General features: G+C 40.1%; 1 protein-coding gene across 1 annotated transcript in view; it reads left to right on the forward strand.

Moving 5' to 3' along the window:
- EPHA5 (EPH receptor A5) overlaps positions 1-15,718 on the forward strand; it is a 213,435-nt gene that overhangs the window by 26,048 nt on the left and 171,669 nt on the right. The window contains exon 2 of the mRNA XM_058182027.1: positions 2,227-2,291. Coding sequence (XP_058038010.1) covers positions 2,227-2,291 — 65 coding nt within the window. The remainder of the gene's footprint in view (positions 1-2,226; positions 2,292-15,718) is intronic.

Here is a 15,718-nt window from a genome sequence, read left to right on the forward strand (position 1 = left end):
ACCATGGCTGTTCTGATTCTGGTTTCGATTTTAGCTTGTTGTGGAGTGACACTCTGACAAATTAACCATCAATAGACACATAGACATTAACAACATCTACAGACTATGCAGAAGAGACAATCAACCAGCCCAAAAGGGATCAAAAAGACCCAAGAACCTCTCCACCAGCAATCAGCATCCAGATCAGCATAGATTAACTGCAAGGTCAACTTCAGTCCAATAATCAAGTAAACAATACCCCAATCAAGAAATTGTCAAAGAGCCAATAGTAAACAACCCAATCAAAGTATCTCTAAGACCACCCCGACCCACACTGATAGGGCAAGCCACCAGAATATAAACTGACAGCAAATAGCATGCCTTACTAGCATTGATGATGTTACCTAGGTTGGGTAATGTCTGCAGAAAAACAAATAAAATCAGAGAGCACCAAGGACCCCTCATTTTAACCTTGAATTACAAATATTCTCCTTTATTGATGTGGAATGTATTATCTGCAGCGCCAAGACAAAGTACTTTTAAAATAAGTGACATTACCCACCTAGATGTTCTAGTACTTCATAGTCATTTAACTATTTAAAGGTATGAGAAGTTTTATATACATATTGCGCGCACACACCAGGGGTGAAATCTAAATTTTTTTGCTACCTATTCTGTGGGTGTGGCTTGGTGGGTGGGTGTGTCCTGTGACTGAGTGGGCATGGCCAACTCAATGTCACTCACAGCCATGCCCACTCAGTCACAACCCCCCCACCAAGCCACGCCCACAGAACCCTGTAGGGAAAAAAAATAATTTCTATTCTGCCTTTTCCCTTTTTGAGAGATGCCTGCAGCTGCAGCCTCTCTGCTCACTTGCCTCCCGCTCACCACCTGTTCTCCCTTCTCCTTGGGTCTGGGCCCGGGGCCTGGGGCCCAGGGATGCACCATTCCAATAGGCCCCGGAGCCGCCACCTGCCTCAACGGGTGCACGAATGCACCATTCCCCAACTCCGGCCTTTCTCCAGAGCTGCCGCCCACTCACCGCCCGCTCACTGCCTGCTCGCCCTTCGCCTTTGGTCAGGGGCTGGAGCCCAGGGACGCCACATTCCCTGAGGCCCCAGAGTCACCCCCTGCTCGCCGCCTCCTCAACCAGGTTGGGGAATGTACCATTCCCCGACACCAGCCTTGTCCCAGAGCTGCCGCCCGCTGTTCCTTCACCACGCGGCATATACTTACTTTCCTCCAGCCACTGGCTGCCAGGAAAGGCAAATGTCCAAAAGTTATCAGAGTTGCTCTCCTTGAATATGCCACCTTGTTCTATGCGCCGGCTGCACAAGCGCACATCCAACCTGCCGCTGATAAATAAATAAACGGTGTGCGCTTGTGCAGCTGGTGCATGGAAAAAGCAGCAATGGCGGCATATTCAAGGAGCGGGACTCTAACTTTTGGACTCTTGCCTTTCCTGGCAGCCAGCCACTGGAAGAAAGTAAATATATGCTGCGTGGAAGAGCAGGTGGCGGCTCCGGGACAAGGCTGGTGTCGGGGAATGGTGCATTCCCCAACCCAGTTGAGGCAGGCGGCAAGCAGGGGGTGGCTCCGGGCTCTCAGAAGAATGAGGTATCCCTGGGCCTTGACCAAAGGCGAAGGGCAAATAGGTAGTGAGCGGGCAGCAAGTGGGCGAAGGAAGTGCAGGCGGCAGCTCCGGGGAAAGGTCAGAATCGGGGAATGGTGGATTCCCTGACCCGGTTGGGGCAGGCAGCGGCTCCAGGGCCTCGGGGAATGGGCCCTGGCCCCTGACCTAAGGACAGGAACGGTAGGCACATTTGTGCTCTTATGCACGCCCCTTATAGACCTCTTAGGAATGGGGTGAAGTCAATAGTAGACAGTTTTTGGTTAAAGCTTTGGGGATTTTGAGAAGAGACCACAGAGTCAGGTAGTGTGTTCCAAGCATTAACAACTCTGTTATAGAAGTCATATTTTCTGCAATCAAGATTGAAGCAGTTAACATTAAGTTTAAATCTATTGTTTGCTTTTGTATTGTTGAGATTGAAGCTGAAGTAGTCTTTAACAGGAAGGACATTGCAATAGATGATTCTATGAATTAAACACAGGTCCTGTCGAAGGCGGCGGAGTTCTAAGTTTTCTAAACTTAGATGTGTATATGAAATATATTATGCCTATTAGTTATATGGAGATTTCGTGCCCATTTTACACTCAATTAACATTCTTTTTTTTAATCTCTTTTAGTGAATTTATTGGATTCAAGATCAGTTATGGCAGATCTTGGATGGATTGCATATCCAAAGAATGGGGTAAGTGTCTTGTAAGTCACTTATGACACCAACTACCTCTCTTCTGTGGGTAATAATATATTCATATATGTTTCATGTTCCCTGCAGCAACTAGAGCAAATTGGCCATTATATGCCTTCCCTTTGGGATTGAAGTGGACTCTGGGACAGTGTATCAATGAATAATGTCCTTTATTTTCAGAAGCAGAGAACAATATAGAATTCTCAGTTTCCTAAGGCTATTTCAGCACCAGTTTAATCAAACTCTGCTCCATTTAAATATATACTAAACATACTAATTTATGTTTGTTTATGTTTATTTTCTCATTTCCTTTTTTAAAAAGGAACCAATTGAAATGTTAATTTTTAATTGTACAGTATGATCTTATATTTAAGACAGTTTTTATGAGTATATCAAAATTATTTATTTATTAAGACTGCACCACCACAGTTTCCTATTTTTTTCTCTAAGGATGTTTTCTGTTGTCCAATTTGTCATTTGCCTTTTCTAATTCTGAATGAAATACTAGATAACAGATCAGTTTAGTCTCTTAGCCTTCAATATCCATGAAGACATTCTGGGTAAGGCATATATAGTAGGCATAGCTACTTTAATTTAAAAATAAATTAAAATTCTGGAGGCCAGAAAACCTGATGACCATCAGGTTACATGCCTACAGACAAAATACAGTAGATTACAGATAGTCCTTGACTTACAACAGTTCATTTAGTGACCATTCGAAGTTACAACAGCACTGAAAAAAAGACCTTATGACTATTTTTCACAGCATCCCCATGGTCATGTGATCAAAATTCAGAATGCTTGGCAACTGACTGATATTTATGACAGTTGCCGTATCCCAAGGTGACATGATAACTTTTGTAACCTTTTGACAAGCAAAATCAATGGGGAAGCCAGATTCACTTAACAGCCCTGTTACTAACTTATCAACTGCACTGATTCACTTAACAACTGTGACAAGTAAGCTGACAAGAAAAGTTGTAAAATGGGGCAAAACTCACTTAACAAATGTCTCTATTAATAACAGAAATGTTGGGCTCAATTGTGGTAGTAAGTCAAGGACTATCTGTATAGATCTCAGCTCCAAACAGTTCAAGGATAATTAATTTATGGAGTTGTAAAACTGATCATGCCTACAGTTATTTTGTACTGCTTGTTTTGAATTAACTTTGATCGTCTATAAAATTTCTTTATCTGAGGCAGCAGTTGAATTAGAATGACTTCTTTTTTATTCCTTATTGTAGTTAAATTAGAAAGTACCATCAAGTTTTAATAAGCGGAATGATTAGCATCCTCAACTACTCTAGAGATCTCGAACAACAGAATTGCTAGGAGTCTGTTAAAAAATTAGATTCAAGTTCAATGAAATGAATGTAAAGGAAGTCTCATTAGTTCATCCTCTATCCTAGCCACATATGGAGCTTCATCCATTTTATAGCCTTCATCACTGTATCCATTTTTTTCATGATTATATAATCATAAAAGGTAAAGGTAAAGGTTCCCCTCGCACATATGTGCTAGTCGTTGCCGACTCTAGTGGGCAATGCTCATCTCCGTTTCAAAGCTGAAGAGCTAGCGCTGTCCGAAGATGTCTCCATGGTCATGTGGCCGGCATGACTCAACGCCAAAGGCGCACGGAACGCTGTTACCTTTCCACCAAAGGTGGTCCCTATTTTTTCTACTTTCATTTTTATGTGCTTTCGAAACTGATAGATTGGCAGAAGCTGGGACAAGTAACAGGAGCTCACCCCGTTACATGGCAGCACTAGGGATTCGAAATGCTGAGCTGCTGACCTTTCGATTGACAAACTCAATGTCCTAACCTCTGAGCCACCACGTCCCTCTATAAACATATAATATAATCATACAGCCTTGTATAATATATATAGATATATATATGTGTATGTATGTATGTATGTAAGTATGTATGTATGTATGTATATATATATAATCTATATAATATATAATCTATATAATCTATATAATCATACAGCCTTTATGTAAAGCCTAAAAGGATAGCGGTATTGGATGACTAGGAACTGTATTTAATAATTAGTGAATAGGGATTAGAAAGAGATGATGATGCAGAATGAATAAAACAGTGTCGCACGCACACACAAAATCACAAAGTTATTTTCTGGATTGAATTTTTGGTTATTATTTTCTGGATGGAATTTGTTTGAAAACAGAAGAGCACATCAATAATTTTGGCCATTGTGGCTATATTATTTGAAACTAGGAAATCATTTGAAATAAGGGCATTTTTTACAGTAAGAAAACTGAATTGTGTGTGCGTGTGAGCATGTGTGGCATATGTATAAAATCAGAGTTCTAAAAATATCAGCTATTTGATATCTGGATTGCAGTGTGAAAATGCAAGAGAAACCTAGTTCAGGACTAGTTGTAGTACTGAATTAGATGTTAATGCTATATAAGTGTGTGTATATCATCTTACAGCCAGTAAGTGACGGAAGTCTTACAATCTACTTCATAACCTTGCCTATTCTTCTATGGTTTTCTAAATTTCTCTGAAGAGATCTGAATAAGGATGATGTCATTGTGAGATCTTTAACTATCCACTGCAGGGAAGCATAGTTTGTGAAATAATACACAGCTGCATTCAGCCAAGTCCCCCAACATGTCACAACAGATTGGGGAGGGAGAGCCAAAGTAGGCACAATTTCTTTGAACTTTTATACTTCAAGTAGAGCTTTAATGAACATCAGGGTAATTGCTTCAAATCTCTCCAGGCATTCTGTGTAAACCATGTGCAAGGCATGTGATATGGCTCATTTTTTGATAAAAAAAGTTTAAGTCCCTAGCCTGCTTTAATCATGTGTGGAGTGGCATCTGTTACAAAGAGAAGGATATTTCCTCTTTTTACATCATCTGGGCAGAGTAGTTTCATAGAATCATCAAAGAACATAGCAATAGGGGAATTGTTTATTTTTTTCATAGAGTTTCATATGTTAGACAAAATACTTCAACAGGTTTTCAACATTTCAGAATGTCAATAATAACATTGGCTACATATCTTCCATTTACATTACTTGTTTTATTTATTGAAACCCATACCTTATTGTTATCAATAGCAGATCTATCTTTCCTAATATAGCTTCATAGCAGCAGAGATATAATTTTACCTTAGAATTGATTCATTTGGAATCCTTCTCCCCCCACCAAAAAAAGCAAAACTAAACCAAACCAAACCAAACCAAATGAAAAAGCCTGAGGCTACCACTAATTCCCTTAAGGGAATATCTGAAGTAACAATCATTGAACAGACATCCGTACAAAATTCTGACTAGGTATTTGATGAACTTGCAGTTGAACAAGCTCTCTCAAAAGGAGACTGTTCTCAGTGAAGGTAAATCTTGCTAAACAGCTCTTGTGTTTCACAGTGTCACAATGTTGTTGAATATTAAAATGCTTTTGGCCTGATTTTTGGGGAGAAGCCTTTGTTCCCATCTCCCCCCCCCCTCCTAAAAATCAAAATATGACTTTTCAGGCAAAATAAAAGGCATCCAACTCTCACCAGATTACTCTAAAAATTGTTTTAATTTACTTATAAATGCAAAAAAAAGGTTCTAGACATGTCACAGAAATCCTCACCCTAATGATCACTGTAGTGCCTTAATGAATAATGTTGGGAGGGAAGAACTAATGAAGATCCATTGCTGACAAATTTAGGTAACAGGAATCGGATTTAGCAGGTTTGCAAAGTTTTTTGCATTGTTGCAGGAGTTTTGTAATGCTACTTCTCGAGAATATAGGGGAGGGTGCAGGGTTTAAAGTCATCCTGTAATGTCCTGTTATAAATTATCCTGAGACTTCATATAAAGAGGTCTCAGATTTCCGAAATTGACTTTTCTTAGTTGTCTCTACCTAGGTTTATAGCAGTCTGAATAATATTAATAACAAATCATTGCTCCCCTGCTGAGTTAAAAGTGTTAATTAAATCTGATTAAATGCTTGACAAGTTGTTTTCCCATTGAATTATAATTTTGTACCATTAATTGATTAGAACTGGAAAATAATTTAAAGATAAAAATAATATAGAAACATTACAGCAAAGGAAAATATATATGGACAGGAATGATTCTGCAATTTAAATATAAGTGTAAAACTGTTAAACAAATGTGGGAGAGATTACAAATAGATTAGAAAGCTGATTTCAGCGATAAGCTATATTTGATTAGAAAGCTATACCAAACCAATCTGATGAAAGGCCAGGACATAAAGCAGACCTTGGAAATGGTTAAACATCTGAGACGTATAGGAAAATAAATAAAATATTTTCATGTCACAGCAGTATTACTTAGTGGTTTACCAGAAAGTTATGAAACACTTGTCACAGCGCTTCGTGCATGTCCAGATCAGAGGTGGGTTTCAGCAAGTTCTAACCAGTTCTGGAGAACTGGTAGCGGAAATTTTGAGTAGTTTGGACAACTGATGGTAAAAATTCTGACTGGTCCCACCCCCATCTATTCTTTGCTTCCCAAGTCCCATCTTATCAGGAGGAAATGGGGATTTTGCAGTAACTTTCCCCTGCCATGCCCACCAAGTCATGCCATGCCCACCAAGCCACACCCACAGAATCGATAGTAAAAAAAATTTGAAACCCACCACTGGTCCAGATGATAAACTAACATTGGAATATGTTAAGGGCAAGTTTATATAGGAATATAAGTGTAAAACAGAACACATTAATAATAAGAGTGCTTCTCTTGCAGAGTCTGCTTTAAAGATAAAAAATAGGAATAAAAACAGTTATGTGAAGCAAGAAATATATGAATGCTTTGCGTAGAAGAAAAAGGGTCATTTAAAAGCAGACGGCATAATCTGGAAAGCTAGAATGCAAAAACTACAAAAAGTCAAAAAAAGTGTGAAGGAAGAAACTGATTTTACTTCAGATAATGGATATTTTTTCAATCCAAAAGTTGCACTTCACCTTTGCAAGCATGGTGTGTTGATTCAGGAGCTATGAATCACATGACAAATGACAGAAATTTCTTTATTCACCTTGACCAGAGTAAAACAGAAAGTAGGCAAAAAATAGAATCAGAAGGAATAGGGGATGGTTTTCTTTACTGTCCTATTACCAGAAAGATATTTGGGAAAAATGTATTATATATGTCCCTGCTCTTGAAAGTAATATTTTGTCAGTGAAGAAGCTCACAAAATAATGCAATGTAGTGACCTTCAAAAGGCAGAGTTGTGTCATCACAAAAGGGGATATCTTACTTACAAGGGCTAAAATCACAGATGAATTGTATCAGCTGAACAGGTGGTTAATACTGCCAAGGAGGAAAAACATTCAAACTGCATTCACACATGGCACAGATAACTTGAGTCCAGAAGTCCTGACATAATAAAGAAATTAACCGAGAAAGACTATCCAAATGTTGTAAATGAAGAACCAGGTCACAAGAGATTTCAATCAGGAGATTTACCAGAAGCATCCCAGCCAAACATCTATCCTATATTGTACCATGAAAATCCAGAGACAGGAAGGAGAAGCCAAAAGAGGTTACAGTCACTGCCCAGGTCCCCGAGTCCAGTCCAGCCGCAGCAGAGCCAGAGCCTCAGCAGCTCCAGTGCCAGCCCCACAGAGAGACAAGGCCAGAGCATAGCAACAGTACCACCTCTTTGGACAGCAAGAAGGAAGAGGAAGAAGAATGACAAGAATTTATTTATTTATTTATTAATAAATATTTATTTATTTATTATTATTTAATTAAACTTTTATACCGCCCTTCTCCCGAAGGACTCAGAAAAAGCATAAGAAACAGATTTATAGAACAGACATCTGAAATGGGACTAATATAAGGAGTAGTTGAGTGGGGTGTTGGAATACATGTTGGAATGTATTTTGTATTGCAACTACAGAAGTATTCAGCCAGTAGATGGCAGTGTTTATAAATTTGCATTTATACTCTTTCCTTTTGCTCTGAGGAGAGTTTCCTGTTAAGCAACAAGGCCCATGGTGGCTGTACATTTATTTTGTTATGTACGCCATCTCTCTCTCTCTCTCTCTCTCTCTCTCTCTCTCTCTCTCTCTCTCTCCACACCCTACATATACTTGATATTATTCCAGTGGCATTAACATTTAGCTTTTAATTTAATCCCACTGGAATAATATCAAGTAGCTTTTAGTGGAAATGAAGTAGGGCTGATTAAATTCAACTGTTTTTATTGTTTAAAAATATATAATGTTAAATCACTTTCTCTAGCAAAAGTATTTCCCAACATTTTCATTGTGTAAATTATAGTATCTGTTGGGAAGATACTGAATTTCCTAAACCATTTTTAATTTAAAGAATGAAGGTAACTGTTTTCAACTATTTGCATGATCTCTTAACAAGCTCTTAATATTTAGTTTTTGTAAATGGGTGGAAATCTGCTTAGGAAATATCAAAAGATTTTCTTATTTGTGAAGTTAATGCAAAAGAATGTTTAATAAGTACCGGTTGCAGTCACCTTACTGCTGGGGGTGGTTTTGACTTCTTATGGTATGGCCACTTTAGGCTGAAATCCATAGAATTAGTAATACAGAATGATTATATGCAGTGCAATGATGCACATATTCTCTTTCTCTTTGGTTATTTATGCATTTGGAAATTAACAAGAAATCAAGACGTATGGGTTAGCCAAAATAATTATTATGTAAAATTGAAATGATAAATCTTCAACTAATTTGCAGCAAAAAATTGCTGATAAGTGGATTTTATTGGAACGTCAGTTTTTTTCTATATGTCTGCAAGGAAGACAACTTGAGCAGCCTGATCAAATTACTTGGAAATGTCTTGTTTATGAAACTTTGTTCTAAACCCTTTTAAATTTCTATTTCTTTCTGAAATGAAAAAAAATAGATATCACATTATTCTATCAGTGGTATTAATATTACAATTTTATTAATGTAAGAAATTTTTATTAGTTTGTTACGATAAAATTAATTTCATAAATGCAAAATTCCACAATCAGTTCAATATTCCTAACTGTAGACAATAATCATGCATTCTCTAACTTTTAATATAGATTAGGGCAGGAAACAGGCTCAGGATTAAATTCCATTTTATTCATTGGGGTTTACCGGGGAGTAAACATGGACTAGGTACCAGGAATTAATTTCAATTCTTGTAGCATCAGCCGTTCTAAGTGGGAACACAGAAGAAAATATCACTTCTGCTGGGACAGTTGATTGGACTATTTCATCTGTTGTCTGAATTGTTTTTACCTCTATTTTGTGCACTGGAGATACAAGCTTATATTTGACTTACTTAGTAACTAAAAATTAAAGATTCACCTTGCATTTCCCCCTTTTTCATTCCTTGAAGGTGATTTTTTTTTTTTTACACCGAAGGATACATTGAACCAGAGATCAGGACACAATTACATTGAAGTGAAAATTGCTTTATTGACAAATCTGGAACTGGAAGCTGAAGAGAAGAAGTCTGAGGAGGATAGGATGACAAGCTCTTTATAGATTTATGCAAATCGTATTTTTTTTACTTGATTGATTAATTACCATTACAGATCTTTATAACCTTACCCTACTTATCCTACCTTACTTTATAACCTAATTCATATACGTAATGTAAATTATAATAAAATAAAGTAATACCACTGTCACCTTATTAAGAAAGGTCTATACAGTCAAAACTATGACTTTCCCATTAGTAAGATATGGCTGTGCAAATTGAACCATAAGAAAGGCTGAACGCTAAAGAATTTATATTTTCAAATTGGGGTGCTGGAGAAGACCCTTGAGAGGGGACTTTAACTACTGGGAGTCAAACTTTGCATCTGCATCCTAACCAACTTTGTCATCTGAAAGGCAGAAAAGAGTACTAGAGGAGTAGCTATACTAGACCTAATTCTTACTAACACAAAAGAAATGATAGAAGGGATTGGGGTTTCCAAAACTTTGGGGGAGAATGAATACGTCATATTGGAATTAAATATAATGCAAACACAAGCAATAGAACATAATCAAACTAGTGTCCTAGACTTTAAAAGAGCAGCATTTAACAAACATGGAGAAAGCTTGGAGAGAATTCCATGGAAGAAAATCTTAAAGACTCAAGAAACTTGGGAAACTCTGAAAAACATGATTATAAAAGACCAGTTCAGCACAATAGCAATAGCACTTAGACTTATATACCACTAAACAGTGCTTTACAGTGCTCTCTCAAGCAGTTCACAGTGCTTTACAGTCTCTTTAAGTAAGCACTTGGTCTTATATACCATTTCACAATGCTTTACAGTGCTCTCTAAACAGAGTCGGCAGAGTCAGAATATTGCCCCCAACAATCTGGGTCCTCATTTTACCGATTTCAGAAGGATGGAAAGCTGAGTCAATAATACCTCAGAAGATGGAAGGCTGAGTCAACAATACCACTGGGGTGGGGAGAGCAAATCCAAGAAGAAATCAGCATAGTTGCATGAAGATCTCTCTGATAAACTGAAAGACAAAAAAGATAAGTACAAAAAATGGAAAGAGGGATACATATCTAAGGCAGAATACCAATAAATTGCCTGAACTTGCGTAGATGAAGTCAGGAAAGCAGAGGTTCAAAATGCAACAAATGTAAAAAATGATAAAAGTTTCAACAAATAAAAAACAAAATGTCAAGTATACAACTGGTCCACTAATTGGAGAAGATGGCAAGGGAGTAATGGGCAGCAGAAAGCAGAGCTGCTTAGTTTATTTTTTACATCTGTTTTCACACAAAAAGAAAACAATTGTAAAAGACAAATTAGAAATTCAAATTAAAATAAGCAAGAAAGTGATAGAATCCTGTCTTCTCTCGATGAGCTCAAATCATTGAGATCTGATTTTACAATCTACAGATCTGAAGGAACTGACACATCTGATCTTGAAACTATTGAATCATATCTTTCAAAGATCCTGGAGTACCAGGGAACTACCAGAACCAGATGTGATTCTCAACTTAAAAAAAAAAATGGGGGGGAGCAGGAAGAGGTCCAGAAAACTATAGGTGAATCAGCCTGACATCAATTCCTGGGAAGATCTTTATTTATTTATTTATTTATTTATTAGATTTTTATACCGCCCTTCTCCCGAAGGACTCAGAACGGTGTACAGCCAAAAAGATAAAAACTCAGAATATATACAATTAAAACAAAAAATTTAAAACAGAGCATAATTAGAAAAAGGCCGACATTAAAAATTTAAAAAATTTAAAAATTTAAAAATCCTAACACAATAAAACCCCAATTAAAATTAATAAAACTATTAAGCCAGTCCCGCTTGAATAAATATGTTTTTAGCTCACGGCGAAAGGTCCGAAGATCAGCCACTTGGCGTAGGCCAGGGGGAAGTTCGTTCCAGAGCGTAGGAGCTCCAACAGAGAAGGCCCTGCCCCTGGGGGCCGCCAGCCGACATTGTTTGGCGGACGGCACCCTGAGAAGACCCTCTGTGTGAGCGTACGGGTCGGTGGGAGGCATAAGGTAACAGCAGGCGGTCCTGTAAGTTTGATTGATTATCTTGGAAATGATAATCAAGCAACAGATCTGCAAACACCTAGTAGCAAGCAAAGTTATAACCAGAAGCCAACATGGGTTTGTCAAAAACAAATCATGCCAAAGAACTCTTATTTCATTCTTTGAAATAATGACTAAATTAGTGGACTTCTTGGTAATCTAGAAAAATTTGGATAGACAGCATTACCACCAGATGGATTTGTAACTGGCTGACAAACTGCACTCAAGATACAGTCCTTAATGGAACTACTTCTACATGGGGATAGTAAGCAGTGGGTACCCCAAGGTTCAGTTTTAGACCCAAGACTATTCAATATCTTCATAAACGATTTAGGTGAGGTGAAGGGGGAATTCATCAACACATCACAGGTTAGTGGTATCTGGCTCAATAGTAGTAACTGTGAAAGGGATCTTGGGCAATCACTTAAATATGAGCCAGCAGTGTGCTGCGGCTGCCAGAAAAGCCAATCCTAGACTGCATTAATCGAGGGATAGAATCAAGATCATCTGACATGTTAATACCACTTTATAATGCCTTGGTAAGGCTACACTTGGAATACTGCATCCAGTTTTGGGTGCCACAATGTAAAAAAGATGTTGAAACTCCAGAAAGAATGCAGAGAAGAGCAACAAAGACGATTAGGGGACTGGAGGCTAAAGAACGGCTGCTGGAATTGGATATGTTTATTTTAATGAAAAAAAGGTCTAGGGGTAACATGATAGCAGTATTCCAGTATCTAAGGGGTTGCCAAAAAGAAGAGAGAATCAACTTATTTTCCAAATAACCTGGAAGGCAAGACAAGGAGCAGTGGATAGAAACTAATCAAGGAGAGAAGCAACCTAAAACTAAAGAAAAATTTCCTGACAATTAATCAGTGGAACAACTTTCCTGTGGGTACTCCAATACTGGAAGTTTTTAAGAAGAAATTGGACAACCATTTGTCTGAAATGGCATAAATTTCCCTGCCTGAGTAAGTGGTTGGACTAGAACGGCGGTCACCAATTGGGGGTCCATGTACCAGTGGTGGTCCGCGAGAAAATTTTGGTGGTCCATAGAAAAGTTATTTGCATTTTTTTATATTGTACTAAATACTATTTATTTTTTTAAAAAAATCATATTAGTGGTCTGTGGGATTTAAAATTATGAATTTAGTGGTCCCTGAGGTCCGAAAGATTGTTGACCCCTGGACTAGAAGACCTCCACGGTCTCTTGCAATTCTGTTATTCTTTCTGTTCGTATTCTTTATATTGTAAGCTTGAGGACAAGATCTGTAAATGCATATTTAGAAGTTGTTTGGGAATTTTTTTGACTAATGCTAAATGCAACAGAGAAGTAGTTTAGAAAAATGATAACAATTAATTTTGGAGAGAAAAGATAACAAATGAACTGCTATGTTCATCTTCTTTGCCAGATGGATCTAACTATTTAATAACTTTGTAACAGTATAAATAACAGTATAACAGCATAAATAGTTTAAGTACCAATTGCATTATAGCAGGAAGAAATTTGGAAAATGTAAGCCTTTAATAGAACTATGAATGAAAAGGAATTACTGCAGAACTGTTTTTCTGCAGTAAGAAGCAGCATGTACTCCCGAAAGAATAAATAAGATATTGCAGTTCAGAAGTTTATCTTACCACAATTCTTCTTTTCAAATGCCTCTCAAGCCTTATGTTAGCTGTAATAGAACAAGATTAAACTAAGGAAAGGAAGAATAATTAAAACAGGAAATAGCTAAAGCCATTTGGATATGGGGTTAGTTGGTCAACTAACCCCAATCCATCCACTCACTGACTTACTTAACAAATGACATCAAATCACATCAACAAATCACAACAAATGTGACAACAAATCACATCAACACTAGAATGTTGTGTTGTGTCAGATTGTGTCAAATGTCCTGAATCAACGCTGGCATTTGTGTGATTATGTTAGTACACAAATATGCTTTGGCAACTTTTGTGATTACAGATGATGAGAAGGACAGAGACTTCTCATACAGATGATGAGAAGGACAGAGACTTCTATGAAGCCAAGAGACGATAAGGATTATGTTCCTTTTAAAATAAAGCATGAGGAATTCCTGCAGATATTTTTTCTTCTCTATCCTCCTTAATGCAACATACATTCTAGTGACTTTCTGATGACTGCACATGAATATTTCCTGAGCATCAGTTTAATTCATTATACATTATGATTTGCAGCAACATGGAGAAGTTCATAATGGATGAAAAAAAGCAAAAGTCCAAAGTTGCATTTTGTAGCCATAAAATCAATGTATGGGACATGGTAGAGCCATGATGGCGAACCTATGGTACGTGTGCCACAGCTGGCATGCAGAACCATCTCTTGGGCACATGAGCCATCACCTCCACTGTGCATGGGCGCCACCCTCTGGCCAACTTTTCAGGCTAAGGGCAAGGTGCATGCAGGAGACTCACGTGCATGCCTGGGGGGGGAGGGCAGCTATTCTCAGGAATTCTGCATTCAACTGTGTTTAGCTCTTTCTCCCTTGTCTTTCGCTTCCCTACTTTCCTCAGCTACTTGTGAGACTTCCTCAGACAGCCATTTTGCTTTTTTGCATTTCTTTTTCTTTGGGATGGCTTTAGTTCTACCTCTTGTACAATGTTGCGAACCTCCGTCCACAGTTCTCAGGCACTCTGTTTATCATATCTGATTCCTTAAATATATTTGTCACCTCTACTGTATATTCATCACAGATATAATTTAATTCATACCTGAATGGCCTACTGCTTTTCCCTACTTTCTTCAATTTAAGCCTAAATTTTGCCACGAGAAGCTCATGATCTGAGCCACAGTCAGCTCCTGGTTTTTATTGACTGTATAGAGGCCGCCGAGGTCTCGCGGGATTTGTCGCCCCAGGCGGCCCCATTCCCGTGTCTGGTGGGCGGACGGCGCAAACTTGGCGGGCTGTGCATTGGCGGCGGGGAAGCCCTGGTGGTGCAGTGTTCCCGTTCGCCTGGCCTCCGTCCTCCGATCTCCTGCGCTGGGAGGCGGCGGCGAGCCAGCGAGCAACCGGGCACCGCGGACTTTGGCAAGGAGGAAGGTGGGAGGAAGCGGAGCTGCCGGCTGTGGGGGTTGAGGCGTGCAAGAGGAGTGGCGTGGAAAGGCCTTTTTGTGTGTGTGCGTGTGTGTGCGCCTGTGTGCCCTAGGGAGGAAGCGGAGCTGCCGGCTGTGTGGGGGTTGAGGCGTGCAAGAGGGCGCGCCTCCTCCTCTTCCTCCACGCTCGCTCCTCTTGCACGCCTCAACCCCACCATCCCCACCCTCTCCAGCGTGAAGGTCACCTCCTCCCTCTTCCAGGCGGCGGCGGCGGCGGCGGCTCCGGCTCGGCGGGCGCCACAGCCGGCAGCTCCGCTTCCTCCCACTGGTCCCAGTCCAGCGAGCGGTGGCGACATGCGGCGCGCTCGCTTTCACCGTTGGCTGGACAAGACCGGTCCGCGCGGCGGGCGGGGAGCCGCCAGCCTTCTCGGCTGAGGAGGTTTCCCGAATGGTGGCGTCGGCCGAGAAGGCTGGCGGCTCCCCGCCCGCGCGCGGACCGTAAGCGGTCCCAATCAGCGAGCGGTGGCGGGCGCGCCGGCATGACGCTTTCACCGTTCGGCTGGACTGGGACCGGTGGGAGGGAAGCGGAGCTGCCGGCTGTGGCGCTCCGCTCGGGGCCGGGGCCGCCGCCGCCGCCGCCGCCTGGGAGGGGGGGGAGGGGACCTTCACGCGCGGAGAGGGGGGGGGGTGGGTTGAGGCGTGCAAGAGGAGCGAGCGTGGAGGAAGAGGAGGAGGCGCGCCTCTTGCACGCCTCAACCCCCACACACCCGGCAGCTCCGCTTCCCTCCCTAGGGCACACAGGTGCGCACACACACGCACACACAAAAGGCCTTTCCACGCTCACTCCTCTTGCACGCCT

Source organism: Ahaetulla prasina, chromosome 4 (genome assembly GCF_028640845.1).
Source record: "Ahaetulla prasina isolate Xishuangbanna chromosome 4, ASM2864084v1, whole genome shotgun sequence".
Lineage (NCBI taxonomy): Eukaryota > Metazoa > Chordata > Lepidosauria > Squamata > Colubridae > Ahaetulla > Ahaetulla prasina.